Below are 23,539 nucleotides of genomic sequence, written 5' to 3' on the forward strand. Positions count from 1 at the left end.
CTAAGATCAATCCCATTCACAATAGCTACAAAAACAATCAAATACCTTGGAATAAACTTAACCAAAGATGTTAAAGATCTCTACAATGAAAATTACAAAACCTTAAAGAAAGAAATAGAAGAGGATACCAAGAAATGGAAAAATCTTCCATGCTCATGGATTGGAAGAATCAATATCATCAAAATGTCCATTCTCCCAAAAGCAATTTACAGATTCAATGCAATACCAATCAAGATACCGAAGACCTTCTTCTCAGATCTGGAAAAAATGGTGCTGAAATTTATATGGAGGCACAAGAGACCTCGAATAGCTAAAGCAATCTTGTACAACAAAAACAAAGCCGGAGGCATCACAATACCAGATTTCAGGACATACTACAGGGCAGTTGTAATTAAAACAGCATGGTACTGGTACAGAAACAGATGGATAGACCAATGGAACAGAATTGAAACACCAGAAATCAACCCAAACATCTACAGCCAACTTATATTTGATCAAGGATCTAAAACTAATTCCTGGAGCAAGGACAGTCTATTCAATAAATGGTGCTGGGAAAATTGGATTTCCACGTGCAGAATCATGAAGCAAGACCCCTACCTTACACCTTACACAAGAATCCACTCAACATGGATTAAAGACCTAAATCTACGACCTGACACCATCAAGTTACTAGAGAACATTGGAGAAACCCTTCAAGATATTGGCACAGGCAAAGAATTTCTGGAAAAGACCCGGGAGGCACAGACAGTCAAAGCCAAAATCAACTATTGGGATTGCATCAAATTGAGAAGTTTCTGTACTGCAAAAGAAACAGTCAGGAGAGTGAAAAGACAACCGACAGAATGGGAAAAAATATTTGCAAACTATGCAACAGATAAAGGGTTAATAACCAGAATCTACAAAGAGATCAAGAAACTCCACAAAAACAAAACCAACAACCCAATTAAGAGATGGGCCAAGGACCTCAATAGACATTTTTCAAAAGAGGAAATCCAAATGGCCAACAGGCACATGAAAAAATGTTCAAGGTCATTAGCAATCAGGGAAATGCAAATCAAAACCACAAGGAGGTTTCACCTCACCCCGGTTAGAATGGCTCACATTCAGAAATCTACCAACAACAGATGCTGGCGAGGATGTGGGGAAAAAGGGACACTAACCCACTGTTGGTGGGAATGCAAACTGGTCAAGCCACTATGGAAGTCAGTCTGGAGATTCCTCAGAAACCTGAAGATAACCCTACCGTTCGACCCAGCCATCCCACTCCTTGGAATTTACCCAAAGGAATTTAAATTGGCAAACAAAAAAGCGGTCTGCACCCTAATGTTTATTGCAGCTCAATTCACAATAGCTAAGACCTGGAACCGACCTAAATGCCCATCAACGGTAGACTGGATAAAGAAATTATGGGATATGTACTCTTTAGAATACTATACCGCAGTAAGAAACAACGAAATCCAGTCATTTGCAACAAAATGGAGGAATCTGGAACACATCATGCTGAGTGAAATAAGCCAGTCCCAAAGGGACAAATACCATATGTTCTCCCTGATCGGTGACGACTGACTGAACACCAAGAGGGAAACCTGTTGGAGTGAGGTGGACACTATGGGAAATGGTGGCTTGATCAGCATAGCCCTGACTGTTAATGAACATCTTAATACATTATCCCTCTTAGTAGTTTTTTTATCTGTTCTACTTAATATGACTGGTTTAGATCTGTAATTGATGCACAGTTATTCTTAAGTGTTGAAAATTAACTGAAATGTGATCCCTGTTGAACATGGTGGTGGGAATGGGAGAGGGAAGAGATGTATAATTTGGGACATGCTCAGGCTGACTTGCCCCAAGTGGTGGAGTTGGAAGCATACCAGGGGATTCCAATTCAATCCCATCGAGGTGGCATGTACCAATGCCATCTCACTGTTCCAGGTGATCAGTTTCAGTTCACAGTTGGTCATGGTGAAGGGACTGGGAGTCAAAGGGAGTACATAGACAAGTCTAGTACCTGCTAACGCTAACTGATGGAGTAAATAAAGGGGAGAGTGATCCAACATGGGAAGTGAGATACTCAGCAGACTCATAGAATGGCAGATGTCCTAAATAGCACTCTGGCCTCAGAATCAGCCCTAAAGGCATTCGGAGCTGGCTGAAAAGCTCATGAGAGTATTTCAGGCATGGAAAGCCAAGACACTCTGGCAAAAGATCTCTGCGAGTGAGATCCCAGTGGAAAGAACAGGTCATCAAAGAAGGAGGTACCTTTCTCTGAAGGGAGGAGAGAACCTCCACTTTGACTATGACCTTGTCTAAACAAGATAAGAGTCGGAGAACTCAGAGGGCTTCCATAGCCTTGGAAACTCATGACTGGAGCATAGGGAGATTACTGATGCCATAGACAGGAGTGTCAATTGGTAAAGTCAACAACAGGAGTCACTGTGCACTTACTCCTCATGTAGGATCTCTGTCCTTAATGTGCTGTGCATTGAGATTTAATGCTATAACGAGTACTCAAACAATATATTTCACTTTGTGTTTCTATGGGGGTGCAAACTGTTGAAATCCTTACTTAATGCATACTAAACTGATCCTCTGTAAAAAAAAAAAAAAAAAAAAAAAAAAAAGAAGAAGAAGAAATTATCAATTCCCAACTTGACTCTCACTGGGATTAAACATGACAATAGGTCTGCTCTGATTTCATCATCATTTAAAAAAAATCATCTATTATTTTTCACTTTATGTTTCTGTGTGGGAGCAAACTGTTGAAATCCATACTTAATGTATACTAAGCTGATCTTCTGTATATTAAGATAATCGAAAATGAATCTTGATGTGAATGGAAGGGGAGAGGGAGTGGGAAAGGGGAGGGCTGTGGGTGGGAGGGACGGTATGGGGGGGAAGCCATTGTAATCCATAAGTCGTACTTTGGAAAATTATATGCATTAAATAAAAGTAAAAAAAAAAAACTAGGCATGAATTTTAAAAATTGCTTGCATCAGAATAAACATCTTTTACTTCCATTTTCCATGAAAAAAAAAAAAAGAAGAAGAGGAAATTAGAAATCTAAAAAATATTGTCAGGAATCTACAGGATACTATTAAAAAACCCAACATTTGGGTTCTAGGAGTTCCTGAAGGCATGGAGAGAGATAAAGGATTAGAAGGCCTTTTTAGTGAGATACTAGCAGAAAATTTCCTGGGTTGGGAGAAGGACAGAGACATCCTAGTACAGGAAGCTCATAGAACCCCTAATAAACTTGACCAAAAGAGATCCTCACCACGACACGCTGTAAGAAAAATCATCACAGTGAAACATAAAGAAAAGATCCTAAGATGTGCAAGAGAGAAACGTCAGATTACTCTCAGAGGATCTCCAATCAGACTCACAGCTGACTTCTCATCAGAAATCCTACAGGCTAGGAGGGAATGGCAAGATACAGCCCAGGTACTAAGAGAGAAAAAATGCCAGTCCAGAATTTTATATCCTGCAAAGAATATCCTGCAAAGGTGAAATAAAGACCTTTCATAGCGGCCGGCGCCGAGGCTCACTAGGCTAATCCTCCACCTTGCGGCGCCGGCACACCGGGTTCTAGTCCCAGTTGGGGCGCTGGATTCTGTCCCAGTTGCCCCTCTTCCAGGCCAGCTCTCTGCTGTGGCCCGGGAAGGCAGTGGAGGATGGCCCAGGTGCTTGGGCCCTGCACCCCATGGGAGACCAGGATAAGTACCTGGCTCCTGCCATCGGATCAGCGCGTGCGCCGGCCACAGTGCGCCAGCCACAGCGCACCGGCCGCGGCAGCCATTGGAGGGTGAACCAACGGCAAAAGGAAGACCTTTCTCTCTGTCTCTCTCTCACTGTCCACTCTGCCTGTCAAAAAAAAAAAAAAAGACCTTTCACAGCAAACAGAAATTGAAAGAATTTGTCGCCACTCATCCAGCCCTGCAGAAGATGCTTAAAGGTGTGCTACGCACAGAAACACAGAAACACAGTCATCAATATGAAAGAAGGTAAAGGAAGGAAACCTCACAGCAAAAGATCACAGGAAGCTCAAAGCATATACTAGAAAATTTCTTTGGGAAAATGGCAGGGCAAAATTACTACTTATCAATAGTCACATTGAACGTTAATGGCCTCAACTCTCCAGTTAAAAGACACAGACTGGCTGAATGGATTAAGGAACAAAACCCATTTATTTGCTGCCTACAAGAAACACATCTTTCCAACAAAGATGCATGCAGACTGAAAGTGAAAGGTTGGAAAAAGAGATTCCATGCCAACTGAAACAAAAAAGCAGGTGTAGCCATATTGATATCAGACAAAATAAACTTTGACACAAAAACTGTTAAGAGAGACAAAGAGGGGCACTATATAATGATTAAGGGTTCAATTCAACAGGAAGATGTAACTATTATAAATGTATATGCACCTAATTACAGGGCACCAGTTTATTTAAAAGATATGTTAAGGTACTTAAAGGGAGACTTAGATTCCAATACAATAGTACTGGGGGACTTTAATACTCCACTCTCAGAAACAGACAGATCAACCAGACAGAAGATTAACAAGGGAACAGCATATTTAATCGACACTATTACCCAAATGGATCTAACAGATATCTACAGAACTTTCAATCCTACATCTAAAGACTTTACATTCTTCCCAGCAGTGCATGGAACCTTCTCTAGGATCAACCACATACTAGGCCATAAAGCAAGTCTCAGCAAATTCAAAAGAATTAGAATCACACCATGCAGCTTCTCAGATCACAGTGGAATGAAGTTGGAAATTAGCAACTCAGGAATCCCTAGAGAGTATGCAAAAACATGGAGACTGAACAACATGCTCCTGAATGAACACTGGGTCATAGAAGAAATCAAAAGAGAAATCAAAAACTTTCTGGAAGTAAATGAGGATAACAACACAATGCATCAAAACTTATGGGATACAGTAAAAGCAGTGTTGAGAGGAAAGTTTATATCTATAGATGCCTACATCAAGAAATTGGAAAGGCATCAAATAAATCAGCTTTCAACGCATCCCAAGGATCTAGAAAAACTGCAGCAAACCAGACCCAAAACTAGTAGGAGAAGAGAAATAATTAAAATCAGAGAAGAAATCAACATGATTGAATCAAAAAAATTATAAAAAATCAGCCAAGCGAAGAGCTGGTTTTTTGAACAACAACAAAAAAAATGAATAAAATTGACACACCATTGGCCCAACTAACTAAAAAAAGAAGAGAAAAGACCCAAATCAATAAAATCAGAGATGAAAAAGGAACTGTAACAACAGACACCACAGAAATAAAAAGAATCATCAGAAATTACTACAAGGGCTTGTATGCCAGAAAACAGGGAAATCTATCAGAAATGGATAGATTCCTGGATACATGCAATCTACCTAAATTGAGCCATGAAGACATAGAAAATCTAAATAGACCCATAACTGAGAAAGAAATTGAAACAGTAATAAAGGCCCTCCCAACAAAGAAAAGCCCAGGACCAGATGGATTCACTGCTGAATTCTACCAGACATTTAAAGAAGAACTAACTCCAAGTCTTCTCAAACTATTCAGAACAATCGAAAACGAAGGAATCCTCCCAAATTCTATGAAGCCAGCATCACCTTAATCCCTAAGCCAGAGAAAGATGCAGCATTGAAAGAAAATTACAGACCAATATCCCTGATGAACATAGACACAAAAATCCTCAATAAAATTCAAAACCACAATGAGGTTTCACCTCACCCTGGTGAGAATGGCTCACCTACAGAAATCTACCAACAACAGATGCTGGCGAGGATGTGGGGAAAAAGGGACACTAACCCACTGTCCGTGGGAATGCAAACCGGTCAAGCCACTATGGAAGTCAGTCTGGAGATTCCTCAGAAACCTGATTATAACCCTACCATACAACCCAGCCATCCCACTCCTTGGAACTTACCCAGTGGAAATTAAATTGGCAAACAAAAAAGTGGTCCGCACCTTAATGTTTACTGCAGCTCAATTCACAATAGCTAAGACCTGGAATCAACCTAAATGCCCATCAATAGTAGACTAGATAAAGAAATTATGGGATATGTACTCTATAGAATACTATACAGCAGTCAAAAACAATGAAATCCGGTCATTTGCAACAAAATGGAGGATCTGGAAAACATCATGCTGAGTGAAATAAGCCAGTCCCAAAGGGACAAATATCATATGTTCTCCCTGATCAGTGAAAACTAACCAAAAAACAAAAAGGAAACCTGTAGAAGTGAAATGGACACTATGAGAAACAGTGTCTTGATCAGACCTTGTCCTGAGCGTCGATGAATATCTTAATAGTTTATCCCTTTTAGTATTTTTTGTTCTACTTAATACTATTGGTTGAACTCTGTAATTAATACACAATTATTCTTTTTTTTTTTTTAATTGATGCATGAATGCCTTATTTTTTTTTTTATCTTTTATTTAATGAATATAAATTTCCAAAGTACGACTCATGGGTTACAATGGCTTCCCCCCCCATACCGTCCCTCCCACCAACAACCCTCCCCTTTCCCACTCCCTCTCCCCTTCCATTCACATCAAGATTCATTTTCGATTATCTTAATATACAGAAGATCAGCTTAGTATACCTTAAGTAAGTATTTCAACAGTTTGCTCCCACACAGAAACATAAAGTGAAAAATAATAGATGATTTTTTTTAAATGATGATGAAATCAGATCAGACCTATTGTCATGTTTAATCCCAGTGAGAGTCAAGTTGGGAATTGAAAATTTCTTTCTTTTTTTTTTTTTTTTTTTTTTTTTTTTTTTTTTTACAGAAGATCAGTTTAGTGTACATTAAGTAAAGATTTCAGTCGTTTGCACCCCCATAGAAACACAAAGTGAAATATACTGTTTGAGTACTCGTTATAGCATTAAGCCTCAGTGTACAGCACGTTAAGGACCGAGATCCTACATGAGGAGTAAGTGCACAGTGACTCCTGTTGTTGACTTTACCAATTGACACTCCTGTTTATGGCATCAGTAATCTCCCTATGCACCAGTTATGAGTTTCCAAGGCTATGGAAGCCCCTTGAGTTCTCCGACTCTTATCTTGTTTAGACACGGTCATAGTCAAAGTGGAGGTTCTCTCCTCCCTTCAGAGAAAGGCACCTCCCTCTTTGAAGACCTGTTCTTTCCACTGGGATCTCACTCACAGAGATCTTTTTGCCAGAGTGTCTTGGCTTTCCATGCCTGAAATACTCTCATGGGCTTTTCAGCCAGATCCGAGTGCCTTTAGAGCTGATTCTGAGGCCAGAGTGCTATTTAGGACATCTGCCATTCTATGAGTCTGCTGAGTATCTCACTTCCCATGTTGGATCACTCTCCCCTTTATTTATTCTATCGGTTGGTGTTAGCAGATACTAGACTTGTTTATGTGCTCCCTTTGACTCTTAGTCCTTTCATTATGATCAATTGTGAACTGAAATTGATCACTTGGAGTAGTGAGATGGCATTGGCACATGCCACCTTGATGGGATTGAATTGGAATCCCCTGGTATGTTTCCAACTCTACCAATTGGGGCAAGTCAGCCCGAGCATGTCCCAAATTATACATCTCTTCCCTCTCTTATTCCCACTCTTATGTTTAACAGGGATCACATTTCGGTTAATTTTCAACACTTAAGAATAACTGTGTGATAATTACAGAATTAAACCAGTCATATTAAGTAGAACAGACAAAAAAAAATACTATGAGGGATAATGTATTAAGTTGTCCATTAGCAGTCAGAGCTATGCTGATCAAGTCACCATTTCTCATAGTGTCCATTTCACTTCAGGAGGTTTCCTTTTTGGTGTTGAGTCAGTTGTCACCGATCAGGGAGAACATATGGTATTTGTCCCTTTGGGACTGGCTTACTTCACTCAGCATGATGTGTTCCAGATTCCTCCATTTTGTTGCAAATGACTGGATTTCGTTGTTTCTTACTGTGGTATAGTATTCTAAAGAGTACATATCCCATAATTTCTTTATCCAGTCTACCGTTGATGGGCATTTAGGTTGGTTCCAGGTCTTGGCTATTGTGAATTGAATACACAATTATTCTTAACTGTTGAAACTTAACTGAAAAGTGATCCCTGTTGAATATAAGAGAGGGAATAAAAGAGGGAAGAGATGTACAATTTGGGACATGCTCAAGCTGACTTGCCCCAAAAGGTAGAGTTAGAAACATGCCAGGGGATTCCAATTCAATCCCATCAAGGTGGCATGTACCAATGCCATCTCACTAGTCCAAGTGATCAATTTCTGTTCACAACTGATCATAATGATAGGAATAAGAGTCAAAGGGATCACATAAATAAGATTAGTGTCTGCAAACACTAACTGATAGAATAAAAAAGGGAGAGAATGATCCAACATGCGAAGCGAGATACACAGCAGACTCATAGAATGGCAGATGTCCTAAACAGCACTCTGGCCTCAGAATCAGCCCTTAAGGCATTCGGATCTGGCTGAAGAGCCCATGAGAGTATTTCAGGCATGGAAAGCCAAGACACTGGCCAAAAAAAAAAAAAATTTAAATGACCTAAATGAAAGATCTCTGCGAGTGAGATCCCAGTGGAAAGAAGGGGCCATCAAAGAAGGAGGTACTTTTCTCTGAAGGGAGGAGCGAACTTCCACCTTGACTATGATCCTGTCGGAATAAGATCGAAGTCAGCAAACTCAAAAGACCTCCATAGCCTTGGCAACTCATGACAAGAGCCTAGGGTGATTACTGAGGCCATAAACTAGAGTGTCAAATTGTTAAGTCAACAACAGGAGTCACTGTGCACTTACACCTCATGTAAGATCTCTGTCCTTAATATGCTATACATTGTGATTTAATGCTATAGCTAGTACTTAAATAGTATGTTCACTTTGTGTTTCTGTGTGGGTGCAAACTGTTGAAAGCTTTACTTAATATATGCTAAATTGATCTTCTGTACATAAAGAGAATTGAAAATGAATCTTGATGTGAATGGAGGGGGAAAGAGTGCAGGAGAGGGGATGGTTGTGGGTGGGAAGGAGGTTATAGGGTGGAAAAAGCCATTGTAATCCATAAGCTGTACTCTGGAAATTTATATTCATTAAATAAAAGTTTTAAAAAATTTAAAAAAAAGCAATATGCCACTCACTAAGAAACTGTACTTTGAATTTTGATCTTTTCCTGGGCTAGCAATAGATGACACTGTTTTGCAATGCTGGCTCTGGCAGTGAACTTCAGCTCCCAGTCAGTCACAGTTATAAGATACTCGACTGTGTGCTGTGGTGCTAAGCTATATTATTGAATAGGTTAGGAGGAGAGTAACTATGTCATCCACACACTGATGATGGAGTTATAAAATGATATAGCCACTCTGGAGAACAATTTTGCAGCTTCTTTTAAAGTTAATATTGCAAATACTTAATATTGCAACGATTATACAACCCAGCAACTATCCTCTTGGATATTTATGCCAGAGAAATAAAAATTTATAATCACACACACACAAAAAAAACGTGTGTGTGAATGTTCATAGTGGCTTTAATTATAACTGCCCCAAACTGGAATCACTGCAGATGTCCTTCAGTAAATGAATGGTTAAACAAACTGGTGCGTCAATAGTGTGCAATACAACTCAGCAATGAAAACAAACTGCTGAGAGCTCTGACAACCTGAATGACTCCCAGGGAGTTTTTCAGCAGGGAGGGGAGGTAATCCCAAAAAATCACATCTGGATGATTCATTTATACAATATTCTTTAAATAGCAAAAGCATAAAAATTGAGAACAAATTAATGGCTGCCAGGGGCTGAAAGGGGTAGGGGGAGAGAAGATAGGCATGCCATAAGAGAGCTATATGAGGGTTTTTGGTGGTGATGGATAGGTTTGTATCTTGACTGTTTCAATATCAATATTCTTGCTAGGATATTATACTACAGTTTTTTAAGATATGACCATTGGGGAAACTGGTCATATTGGATCTTTCTGCATTTCTAACAATCGATATGCATCTGCAATTATCTCAATAAAATTGTAATCAAATACAATATGGTTAAATGAAAGAATTTTTAAAATCTAAATGAATGAAGAGATATATCATATTCTTGTATTAGAAGAGTAAATATTAAGATGTCAATTTCCACCAGAATTATTCTGTAGATTCAATGAAATTACACTCAAAAATCCCACTAGGATTATTTGCAGATATTGACAAGATTTTCCTTAAAACTGAAAAATAAAGGTTAAGTAATTAGAACAGTCCAAAGAAATACTGAATAAGAAATCTGAAGGCTTCACATTCCCTGATTTCAAGACTTATATTAAGCTGCAATGATCAATACAGTGTGTAACTTGTGAACAGGTAGACACATCAGTTGGACAGAGCAGGGAGGCAGACTCACAAATGCAGTCTGCTGAATTTGACAGAAGGTGCACAGGAAATTCAATGGCAAAAGGATTGTATTTTTGAAAATTGGTGTCACAAGAGTTGCATATACCATAGTTTAATAAAAAGAAAATAACCTATTTTTTTTGTAAATGGGAGAATGATTTCTCCAGACATTTCACAAAGAAGACATGTATGATAAAAAAAAAGTACAGAAAAAGATACTTCACATCATTAGTCATGAGGGAGATGAAATTAAAGCCACAATGAGATGCTATAACAAACTTATTAGAATTGTTAAAAATAGGAAAAAAATTCACAACACTGTACAATGAGAAGAATATAGAGAAACAAGAATTCCTCTGCATTTTTTAGTGGCAAAGCAACATGGTCCACCTACTCCAGAAAATACTTTAGCTATCTCTTATAAGTAAGAGATATGTAAGTCAAACATATACTTGACATATGACCAAAAAATCTCACTTCCAGGTACATTCACAGTCAAAATGAAAACTCATGTCCATGTAAAAACGTGTATGTGTCTATAGCAGCATTTTTCATTATTTCCTGTATCAGTGAGCTGTTTGTTATTATTAAAAAAAAAGCCTTGACACTTGCTACTTATGAAGAAAATAGGTTTATTTACTGCACAGCTTTAGGAGTTCAAGAACCAAATGTCATGGTGCAGAGTTGCCCAGGGCCATCAGTTGGCTCATAACATAGACACAATGTGGGGAGTGCATGGGAATGCAAGTGAGTGACTCATCTGGAATCAGGAACAGAGAGGATGGGAGAGGCCAGGCTTGCTCCTTTTATAACAATCCTCCCATGAGAATTCAAGGGGTAACCTAATAACTACCCTCAGGAGCATACCGTCAGTGTCCTAAGCGTCTCTCACTAGGCCCCACCTCTCAAAGGTCCATCACTTCTCAATAGCACGACCAGGGAGACCAAGTCTGCAATCCCACGAACTCTTAACATGCCACAATTAAACCAAATCCAAACCACAGTATCCCCAAAACTGAAAACATCAAAGGCACTTCAACTTGTTCATGGATAAACTGTGGTACATCAATACCACGAGATACTATTTAGCAGTTAACAAACCATTGATAAACACAGAACACAGATGAATAAGAAATGCACTATGATAAAAGAAAAAAAGCACCAGACTTGAAGATTTACTGTATGCCTTACATATTTTTCTGGTAAAGGCAAAATTTTAGAGACAGAGAACAAAAGATAGTTGATAAAAATGAGGGCAGGATTTAACTATAAAGGAGCAACAGAAAGGAGTATATTTTAGGTGACTATAATAATGGTTACACAATTCTACACATCAGTCAAAACTTATGGAGCTATACAATAAAAAGAGAAAATCCTGACATTCATGAATTATGAATGTAAAAATCATGTGTGTATATATTAAACTTCTGAGATTTTAAAACATCAATATGATCGAAAAGACAAGTATCAAAATACTAACTTTGGTATCTCTGTGTGATATCTGTAACATAAAAAATAACTTTTAGAAATATTTCCTCTGAAATCTGACAATATATGTACACAAATATGAGTTCAAGTATATATGAGGGTACTTCAAGGTATTTGAGAATAAAAGAATTAAAAGAAAAATTTGGGGGCAGCGCCATGACACAATAGGTTAATCCTCCGCCTGAAGTGCCAGCATCCGATACAGGCACCAGTTCTAGTCCCAGCTGCTCCTCTTCCAATCCAGCTCTCTTCTATGGCCTGGGAAAGCAGAAGATGGCCCAAGTACTTGGGCCACTGCACTTGGTCTCTCCTGCGTGGAAGACCCGGAAGAAGCTACTGGCTCCTGGCTTCGGATCGGCACAGCTCCTGCCATTGCAGCCATTCATGGAGTGAGCCAACGGAAGGAAGGCGTCTTTCTCTGTCTCTTCCTCTCACTGTCTGTAACTCTACTTCTTTCAAATAAAAAAATAAAATCTTTAAAAAAAATTTCTGTCGCAAAAAAAATTGAAATATATGCAGTTTTTTCATAATGTGCATTTCCATGAACTTTGTAAAGTGCTCCTGTATACACCTGTAGTCTGACACTGTATCTGTGTTCCAGTATATATAGAAAGTTCCAGAATAAATAGTCTCTTGATGCACTAAAATCCTAGGATGCAAGAATAATGAGAATTAAGATGGAATACACTTTCTCCCCTGTGGTTTCCTGTATTATTTTCTCTATGCCTGTGTATTGCTCTTGAAATTACAATTTTAAAGCACAACACAGACCTACAGGTCTACATATAAGTCAATATGAAGGGGTTAGAAAACTGACTTTTTAGAATCCCATGCTTACAATCTGTATCCTGTTCTACTCTACAACGGATCAGCCCATAGAATGTCTCACTTTGAAAGAGAGCTCAGTGCTTGATGCTCTGGGACAGGACTACCCTGCAGGTGAGCAGTGAACTCTCAACAGTCTCGTCACAGGCTTCCCAGAAGAAAGGCTAAGTTACTGCGGAATCTGAAGCAGTAAGATTTTTCCAGGCATCTTGGATCACAGGAACAGCTGATTCAATGTGGAAAATTGTACTATTGTTCACGCTCCCACAGAAACATGTGACATTTCAGCGGAACACAGAGAAACAAATGAAAACCCTCAAGAGCAGTTACCAATTTTGCTAAATGCTATACCAGACATGGGGGAATGGCAGGGATGGGAAAAGAAGTGACCTCAACCAGTGGTCAGATGACTTTCTGTAATTTCAATAACATTTACAACAAACACAGGGAATGGGTGATTATATCATCAACTATTTCCCCAACTCTGACAAAACCAGGCCCCTATTTTATGTCTGATCCAAAAGAAACACTTGCAAAGAAGGTGAAGCAGTGTCTATGCAAAATATTATCCTCCCAATTCTTCCCCAGGTTAGGAAAAAAAACACCATTTAATCCTTCTAGGTTACATGCACATCTTAGGGTCAAGTCTAAGTCTCTTGAAGAAAAAATTGTGCAGTTTCACCTTCTTTGTTTAATATCAAAAAAATAAAAATAAAAATAAACACCCACCTAATTTTGTTCAGTAAGTACTCAACAAACTAGTGGATTTCACAGGGCACTCTGTGGTTTTGACTGGCAACACCAACTAGCATAGTTATATAACAACATATACACAATCTCTTCTCAAGATACGCTGCATTCTACTTACAATTAAACCATGAACTAAAGTCAATAATTTACTTTTCATAAGAATTTAAGTAAATATAAGACCAGCTCAAATACAAAATTTAGTATACTTAGAAGCTTATTTTGCCTGACATTTTTCTAAATGCCAAAAATTCTTAGCTCATCTAAAAGCAAAAATGTATCCTCCAGGTATATTTGACCATTTCCTGCTCTTTGAACACACCAAGCTTTTCCACATCTAAGCTCTTACTTATCCTTTTCCCTTGTGGTCTTCTTAAATTCTTTTACAGTACAGATTTAGATAACACACACAAAGGAAACCTGGATTATATTACCTTAAACTTCTCCAAAAATGCTTTCACCTAGCCAAAATATAAGACCATTCCTTTGGCTATCATAAAATCATGACATCGGAAACAGCAACTATAAGAATATTCCTATATATTTTACTGATAAATTTATTTTTTTAATGTATTTGACAGGTAGAGTTATAGACAGTGAGAGAGAGAGAGAGAGAGAGAGAGAGAGAGGTCTTCCTTCCGTTGGTTCACTCCCAAAATGCCACTACGGCCTCCAACAGCATATGTCAGAGCATTATTTATCAAAGAAGGTGCATAGGAAGCACCTGATGATCTTATTAAAATGCAATTCCAGGTGGGCATTTAGCCTAGGGGTTAAGATGTCCATGTCTGACTTCAGAGTGCCTGGGTTTGATACCTGCTTCTAGCTCCTGACCCTAGTTTATTGCTATTGCAGACCCCTGGGGGTCAGTGGTGATGGGTCCTTGCCACCTAAGTGGGAGTCCTGGATGGCATTCTGGGCACCCAGCTCCAGACTGGTCATTGTGGGTATTTGGGGAACGACCAGCAGATGTGAGCTCTTTCTGTCTCACTCTTCCTATACGTCTCCTCCTTTCTTTCTCTGTCTCTTATCCTCCCTTCCTCTCAAACAATTAAAAAATAAATAAAATGCAGATACCAATTCAGAAAGCCTATGGCAGAGCTCCAGGAACAACAGTCTGCCAATGCACGGATGCAAAAGCACTACAGGAGGAATAACGAGAACGTTGCAGCCCAAGAAATTAACTCCCAAAATGGTGCATAGCACAAACTTGAGCAAATGGTACATTGAGATTTCTGTTTCAATCTTTAAAAATAAAAGAAAAAGGTCATCTATAATCAACTGAATTTTTAATAACAAATATCCAGTTCATGCTTTTCTAAGTTGATGCTGATTTATCTGTTGAACATCCTGCCACACTTATCAAACATAATGTTTGGTTGATATATTTTTTTAAATACCTATTATTTTGAATGTTTTGAGAGGAGACAGACAAGAACACGCAATGAAAATTTTGAAACAGGAAGTTTCCAGTTATTCAAACATTTTCTGAATACCTATTATAGTCTAAGTACTAGTTTGAGGCCTCAAAATACAGTTGCCCTTTTTGTTTATTTATTCTGTTTTTATTTTTCTGATTCTTCTTTAACTTGGGGAATTATCATTTGGCTAGTGAATAAGTGAATGAATTTACATCATTTGAAGAAAATTCATCAGCTGTGATACTAAGGAAATATGTGAACATCATTCACTTAGATCTTCTTTCTTTCCAGCTTATTTTCATTTAAAAGTACTTCTTATCCTGGCCTAGCATATTGTATAATAATCATTTCTGAAATACTTTACAGTCAAGGAAAAGCCTAGCTTTTCCAATGTTTTTCAGCCTTGATATAGTCTCCCAAGTGCCTGTGGCTACACATATGCACTTCACACAGGTTCTGAGGTAAAGTATGCAAAAAAACTTGTATTTTGTTCAAAGCTAATATTAACAAGTTCTCTAATAAACATAAAAGATGAGCTGAGTCAGTGCATATATTTCATGTAAGTTCAGAAACAGTTGCAAATCCTAGGTCAGGGACTTCAAAGCCCAGTCTACCAGTTTTCCATTGCTGCTGTAACAAATTTCCCTGAATTTAGTGGCTTAAACAATACAAACTTATTACAGTACAATTCTGGAGGTCAGGTGTCCAACCTGCATCTCGCTATACTGAAATCAAGGTGTCAGCAGGGCTCTGTTCTGGAAACTCTTGGGGGAAATCCATTTCTTTGCCCTTTCCTGCTTTCCTTTCCTTTGCCTCCCACATTCCATGGCTCATGGACCTCTCCTCAATCTTCAAGCCATCAGTGGGTCCCTGAAACTTTTTCTCACCATCACATCTTCCTCCAACTGACTCTTCTCTGTTTCTCTATTCCACTCTTAAGGATTCTTGTGATGACACTGGATTCAACCGGATAAGCCAGGCTATCTTCCCTATGTTACAGTCAGTTGATTAGCAACCTTAACTCTATCTGTGACCTTAACTCCTCCTTGGCTCTGATTCTACAGCAATGACTCTTATACTCAAAAAGAAATACAAGGACAGCTGGAAAGGCCAGTACCATACAAGCTGCAGCTCTTGGACCTGTTAGCCTGAGTTTTCCAACTCACACTGTGGTAAGCTGATGCCACAGACCATAGTCCACCTGTGACCTTCAGGATAAACACTCAGACTCTATGATCCAAGCTGGCTAGCAAAAGGGCCTTCTTGCTACAATTTTGAGAAGTGAAACCGTATCTCAAAATGGTTTCAAAAGGCATTGAATCATGAAACTTATCTAAGACATGGGTAATAAAATTTATTCAGTTTTTTCACAAACACACAAAAGTAAAGTTTAATAGGTAATTATAGTAACCCAATCTTATCATGTCATTGTGGAAGACTGACAAGTTGGTTAACAGCTGTATGATGCTTAAGCACTAAGGACTGTACATCTCTGACAAAAAGAGTAACACTTAGCATGAGGGTTTCTATGAGTATATTTTAGATGTACTTTCTCACAGGAGCTCTTCACTAAAGCTAATGCTGGCTGGCGCCGCGGCTCACTGGGCTAATCCTCTGCCTTGCGGCGCCAGCACACCAGGGTTCTAGTCCCAGTCGGGGCGCCAGATTCTGTCCCGGTTGCCCCTCTTCCAGGCCAGCTCTCTGCTATGGCCAGGGAGTGCAGTGGAGGATGGCCCAAGTACTTGGGCCCTGCACCCCATGGGAGACCAGGAGAAGTACCTGGCTCCTGCCATCGGATCAGCGTGGTGCCCCAGCCACAGCGCTCCGGCTGCGGCGGCCATTGGAGGGTGAACCAATGGCAAAGGAAGACCTTTCTCTCTCTCTCTCTCTCTCTCTCTCTCTCACTGTCCACTCTGCCTGTCAAAAAAAGAAAATAAAGCTAATGGCTATTTTGCATTCAGGAGCCACAGAGAGTAAAAAAGTTGAATGACTGACTAAAGATTCTACACAAACTGAACCTAATACAAAACAAAGTGGAAGTGTCTAATTTGAATTCATGGTCTGAATTCTGGAATAGAGAAAAAAGGTATATTTATGGTGACTAGTGTTATTTAAAATGGGAAAATCCAGTCATCAAATATTAAAATATAATTCATATGACAGCATATCAAACTGATTTTACTGTGGTTTCGTGTCACACAGAAGTTACAAGAGGTATATTGTTTCCTGAGAGTCTTGTCCTTAACACGGAGTAAGCAAGGCAATGTGAGAAGCAGTCATCTCTCTTGGGTTAACCAACACCCTCATTTATACCCCTCTCACCTGCTGACTCCTGCCCCTGCTCCAAGAAAATAGCATCTAAGGCTGGGGCACTGCTGAGCGCTGTGCATAGTACCCATGACCCAAGGAGTCTCCATCAGTATTTTAGCTCAGCACTGCTCCTTGACAACACTCAAATGGGTCAGCTCTACATGAGATTTGACTTGGTAATGGGATAAGGCAGCAAATCCAAAAGCAGTTTTGCTCACATAAGCCCTTAAAGAACTCTAAAAATCTATGCGCAAGTTTTTCAATAACATCTAAACGTCTTTAACATAGTTTAAACACTTAGAAAGACGACATGATTTCTGGTACCCTGTATATGGTATTCTTGCTTTATATCCAAATTTATCATAACCTCAGAGCTGCAGTTCTAGCTCCTTCAATCTATGGAAGATGTCGGTTGCACGACAGAACTGGCAAAGATAGCAACCCAATAAGAGTTTCTCTCAAAACAACTCCAATTTCCTTTCTTAATCAAATATGAAGATCGCCCTGGTGGCAGCCATCTATCTTCTGAATGCTAAAAGGAACAGACAGAAAGACAGCACAGACTCTATGGTGTGCCCTCGCCTGAATGAATGATGAGGAAGAAAGGATAACTGGCAGGCATGAGCCATGTTCAGACTGAGTTTCAAGAACGAGTTGGAAGTTGAGGATATGAAAACTGAAACCACTGCAACACGCTTACATCCTGGGAAGTCTTGTAAGCCCAAGGCCACGTGCCTCATTCGGAGACTGCTGAGAAAAAAGAATTTAAATTTTCTGAAAATGCCTGATACAGTGCAAATGCAGGTATTTCTCAAACCACCTATTTTTCTTTGAGACACCCTAAGCTTTTGGAAACCTCTTAAGACAGGTATCTGGTCCCCTGCATGAAAAGGGAGGGCCAGGAAGAGTCCATTTTGCTGGTGTAGTCAACTTTGTGTATACTCTTGGACAGTTCTGGCAGTCCAGGAATTGGTTTGGCATTTTCTCTGAGTCCTGTAGAATTCAATTCTTTGGTTTTTAGCCCTCTGCCCATACAAGACGGTCGGTCTTTCAGCGTGTATGTGAGTGTGACTCACTTTAAGTCACCTTTTCACCCAGAAGTTCCTAAGTCCATGTCAACATTGGGCCTTATGCTCATGTGATTGTGGGGGCCCTTTTAATACCAGATGCAGAGGCTTTAAAATTATAATCATAATAATAGCCTGGACCTGTCAAGACTATCATGTATCAGAGCTGCTTATGCAAACTACTGCAAAGGTTTACACAGGGAGAGAGAGAACCTGGAACAGCCACACTGGGGATGCACTTTGAAACTCTCCCTTCATGTTTCTGGGGGAAAGGATGGCAGTCAAGTCCTGACACCGAGGCCACGAGCAGGTGCACGGATGACAACTTTATTAGGTTGGGAGGATTGGGGTGCTTTCAGGAGAACCTCCAAGTAAACAGACAACACCCTGTTTCCTGGCTTTGCTGCAGGTTTTATCCCACGGTGGGTGCCCTGAAGAGCACCTAGAGAGCGGATGGGTCTGAGGCCACTTGGGATTGTCGGATGCTTTGTGAGTTGAAGAATCTTCCTGTGTCAGCTCTTAGAAGCAGGTGGGGATCCCCCTCCAGAGCCCACCACCTGGCTGTGCCCCACTTCCGTGTGTCCCCTGGCGAGCAGGTGACCAGGGTACTAAAAAAAACGCGCCATTGCGGGGCCGCCAGGCCTCAACCTGCCGTCACCCAGAGAAAGGTGGGCGCTGGAGGCGCGCGCACGCAGGTGCTCACGCACCCAGGCACTGGGTGCAGGGCTGACAGGGGCAGGGGAGGGGGGTCGGCCTTACCAGATCAATGAACGTCAGGAATTTCCAGCTCCCGCCGTAGGTCTGATGCGAGGGCATTTCGATGGCCTTGTAGTTGCACAGGATAGAGCAGTAGGACAGCAAGATAGCCACCCGCAGCACCTGACAGGGAACAAGCGCCATGTTCGCGAGAGGCCTGGGCTGCTTGGGCCGCGAGGAGGGCGGGCGGGCGGCGCCGGGCGTGCGGGGGCGGGCGCCGTGGGAAACCCGGCGCTGCGGACGCGGGGCGGCGCGGGGCGGGGGCTGCGGCCGGGCGCGCGCCCCACGGGACCGGCGCGGCCGCGAGCGCCCGGGCGACCTGCGTGGGCGTGGCGCTGTTTGCGGGCCCCGGGGCCGCGGCCGAGCGGGCGGCGTGACGTCATCTCTCTCGTCATCCGCTTCCTCCTCCTCGGGCGTTCGCGGGGTCCCGGGAGGCCCGGCCTGGGGAGCGGGGTGGGGGAGGCACCCCGTAGGCGTCCCTGGAGGGGGCGGGCGGTCTCCGCGAGCCTTCTCCGGGCTCGGGAAGTGCGCACGGAGCTCCGTGGGCCGCGGACGGCAGCGTCTGCCCCGCGGGAAGGAAGCTTGGCCCGGGGCTAGTGGACGCGGGCCAGGGCGCGGGAGCTGGGCGCCGGCGGGGAAGGCGTGGAGCCCGGCGTGGACCCGGTTCCAGCCGAGGTCCTCGCCGCGAGCTGCCTGCCGTGGTGGCTGCTGACCGGGCTGGGTACCGGGTGGGAGTGTGTGCGTGGAGCCTCCAGGTGCTTATTTTAAACGCAGTTGGGGTTTTTTGAGCACTCTGAAACGCAGTTATAAATTCTACTTTGAAGGGGCCTGTGGTGTTCCACAAGGGCCTTGTTAAGTATCATAGCATGTGAACTCGGAAATAGAATATGAATTTTGGACACGAGGATTATCAATAAAGAGCCATAAGGAAGGAATGTCAGACAGCTTTGCTGCTACAAGATTGCATTCAGCTTAAAAAATGATTCTGATTTTGGATGTGAAGCCCACGTCCGTGTAATTTAATAGCAATCTGGTTTGGGCCTTTTATTTATTTTGCCTACGGTACCATATAGGGCTTAATGGAAGGAAAAGAAATATAAACTGTAGTCTCTCTGCCTTCCAGTGAATGTTGTCACACTGAAGTTGCATCAGTCTGTGGGCAGTATTTTTTTTTTTTAAATCATGATCACATTTCAGCCAACCAGATGCAGGGTCTAATTATGAAGAGACAACATAGGTATTTCCTGTGGCTCCATTTAAAACAGGTGTCCTCTACAAATAGACTCTGAGTCAGAGGATGTGGAGTTGAGGGGTGTCAGGGAGAGGGTAGGGTTAGAGGTAAAGAGAAATTGCAAACCATCAATGTTTTCCTGAAATTTTCCAAACAAGTTCCAAGCCAAAATAAAGAAACTCAGTGGATTTTTAAATTGGCATTGTAATTGTGCTAATGGAAATTAGTGTAAGAAGAGGATTCGGCTAGCAACAAAATTTAATGATTTGTAGTCACTTCTTCCCCTAAAAGTTGAATCTATATTTTGTTTATGTCCTTGCTACACGTTCTCAAGATTGCAAATAATGATAATAATAGGTGGGGAATGGCAACCGAGTGAAGACCTAGCTAATTTAAGGCCTTAGTAAAGTGTTAGGCGTTACTGTGATATTTTCAGTTTTATATACTCTTCCTGTGTTATATGTATTATATAATCATTAATCAGGTTCTCTGTCCCACTAAAATTTTCTATAGAGCTCCTTAATATGTTTGTGGTCAGCTTTTTTTAAGTAAATACAGCTCTCAAATGAGTGTTTTGGACCTGTTCTAGTTGCTGTCCTTTTATGATTTTACGATTTTCTAACTGTAAACAGGTAGTTTTGAGTTTAGAAAAAGAAAAAAAGAAGGTGGGCTTTTAGAGATTGAGATGGCTAGGTCCCAAAACGGAGTGTCTGGGTTAAAGTGCTCCTCTGCTCCTGACTCTAGCTAGCTCCCTGCTAATGCAAACCCTGGGAAAGCAGCAGTGACAGCTGAAGTAATTGGGTTCCTGCCACCGAGTGGGAGACCTGGCCTGAGTTCCTAGCTCTTTGCCTTGGCTATGGCTGAGGTCTGGCTGTTGCAGACGTTTGGGGAGTGAGATAGCTGATGGGAGCCCACTTGCTCTCTCCCTGCCTCTCAGATAACTAAATTAAAATTTAAGAAAAAAAAATGAAACATTTGAAAAAAATCTGTAGTCAAACATTTTATAGAAATGTCAGTCCACAATTTTTGGAATTTCTTGATGACCATTAACATGTCTAAATTTGCTCTCTGCTTTTTAGGCCATATTTAAAAATCTTAGTTGTATTTCCAGGTATTCTTCATGAACAAATATTAATGTACATACAGGTTGTATTTTTACAATGTAAATAACACAGTAGGGAATTTATCTTAAAATTTCACTCTATAGGTTATCCTTTTTTATGAGTCTTAATACAGTATCACTTGCAAGTATTTATACAAGAAGTCTGCATTTGATTTAGAAAGTACTGTATTTTGTTGTGTAGAAGAAATGAGACTTAGCCATCCACTACACAATTAGTGGAGTTGGAGAAAGAAAAGCCTTATTCAGTTGAGTTTCATGGATATCAGAAAATATAGAAAAACACTAAGGGAATACCTCTAAGACACTATTTTGGCCTTTTTGATTGTCTTATCCCTTCTTGGACTATATATTCCCTTCCTTACAAATTTCTGGGAGCTGATAATAACTCTGCAGTCTTTTTTTTTTTTTTTTTTTGAGGGGGTGGTGCCTGACATATTGGTGATGATAAAAATTACTAATTTTGGAAATTATGGGACTCCCATGTCTCCTTTATGATGCATTCCAAGAAGCCAACTTAAGAAGCAAGAGAAAGAACTATGCTAAGGCACATCCATATAATATTCAATGTTTATGTATTTCCTTTGGTTCTACATTTGTATTAAATAAGCATTTTTTAACAATGCTGATATATTATATATATTTTCCCCTTTACATTTCCCTTTGAAAAGCTTGGAAAAGGGGAAAATCCTTGCAATATTGCAGAAAAGTCACCCTCGTATTGCTTAATTTTTCTTCATGACAAAAATAGCGTATTTATAAAATTAAAATGGTGAATTTTATAAAGAAAAACATTGCCCCTCTCTCACCACCTTGAGGACACGCTAAACATTTAGCATATTTTTAGCAGTGCTTTTTATAATACGTAACTGGTTGTGACATACTCTCTTACAATTTACATGACACAGACTTTTTTGCCTTAAAGTGAGCAAGAATTTTCTGTTATTTTTTAAAACATAATATGGACATGTCATATTTTGCTTAAACTTCTCCCATTTTTGGAGATTTTTATTGTTTTTAATTTTTTAAAGATTGTTTATTTGAAAGAGTTACAGACGCAGACACACACACACACACACACACAGAGATCTTCCATCTGCTAGTTCACTCCCCAAATAGCTGCAGTAGCCAGGGTTGGGCAAAGCCGAAGTCATCTGGGTGCAGGGACCCAAGGACTTGGGCCATCTTGTACTGCTTTCCTAGGCCATAGCAGAGAGCTGGATCGGAAGAGGAACAGCTTCTGCTGCTTTCCCAGGTGCATACGCAGGGAGCTGGATCAGAAATGGAGCAGCTGGAACAGGAACTGGTGCCCATATGGGATGCTGGCATTGTAGGCAGAGGCTTTACCCACTATGCCATAAGGTCAGCCTCGATTGTTTTCAACTTTTTTGCCACCATACATACACTATAATGTCCCCAATTTGAATAGAGAAAGCTACTTTTTAAGGATATTTGGAACACAATAAAGAAACCACACTCTTATAGCATAATGTGTAGACTTGTTCACATGTGTTTATATGAGCTGAGATGCCCAGGGTAGCTCTTTTGTCCAGGAGGGCAGTTGGAAAAGATTAAGTCTACATGAGGACTCAGGTTCTCTGTCCCACTAAAATTTTCTATAGAGCTCCTTAATATGTTTGTGGTCAGCTTTTTTTAAGTAAATACAACACTCAAATGAATGTTTTGGGCCTGTTCTGGTTGCTGTCCTTTTATGATTATGATTTTCTAACTGTAAACAGGTAGTTTTGAGTTTAGAAAAAGAAAAAAAGAAGGTGGGCTTTTAGAGATTGAGATGGCTAGGTCCTAAAACTGAATTTTTTCAAAAATGAGTATTTTTTCCCTACCATTGAGGCTCATTATAACTTTTAAAAATTGCCTTAGATGTAAGATGTTGTGCCAATGCATTTCATCAGCCAGAATTTTTTTCTTGCTGTTAACGAGGGAGAGTTGTTTTTTAAAGCAGTCTGAGCAGTTGCGTTGATGTCACTGGCTGCAATAGTTTCTCTGACTTAAAAATGGATTTATTTTCTGTAGAGATTTCTACAAAGGTATGAAGTTTCTAAATGCCAACAATCTATAGAGGGTCATTGAAAAGCTTTAGAAAAAAAGTGTCTAAATTAGTCGCACATCATCAAATAGAGCTCACATAGACCAAAAACATCCGCTGCTCTGATGCTGCACTGGCCAAGCTTC

At 40.5% G+C, this 23,539-nt stretch overlaps 1 protein-coding gene across 5 annotated transcripts in view; it reads right to left on the minus strand.

The window, feature by feature from the left end:
• The window catches only part of AIG1 (androgen induced 1), a 358,237-nt gene extending 338,880 nt beyond the window's left edge, over positions 1-19,357 (minus strand). For 2 of the 5 annotated variants that reach the window (XM_070073476.2, XM_017345402.4), the window contains exon 1: positions 18,999-19,323. In XM_070073476.2, coding sequence (XP_069929577.2) covers positions 18,999-19,139 — 141 coding nt within the window. In that variant the 5' untranslated portion in view covers positions 19,140-19,323. Of the gene's footprint in view, positions 1-18,998 lie in introns of all 5 variants that reach the window. The other 3 variants (XM_070073475.2, XM_002714854.6, XM_051855318.3) reach the window with 3 other exon arrangements.
• Between the last annotated feature and the right edge of the window lie 4,182 nt (positions 19,358-23,539).

Source organism: Oryctolagus cuniculus, chromosome 5 (assembly GCF_051225735.1).
Source record: "Oryctolagus cuniculus isolate XC-2025 breed Fujian yellow rabbit chromosome 5, ASM5122573v1, whole genome shotgun sequence".
Taxonomy (NCBI): Eukaryota; Metazoa; Chordata; class Mammalia; order Lagomorpha; family Leporidae; genus Oryctolagus; species Oryctolagus cuniculus.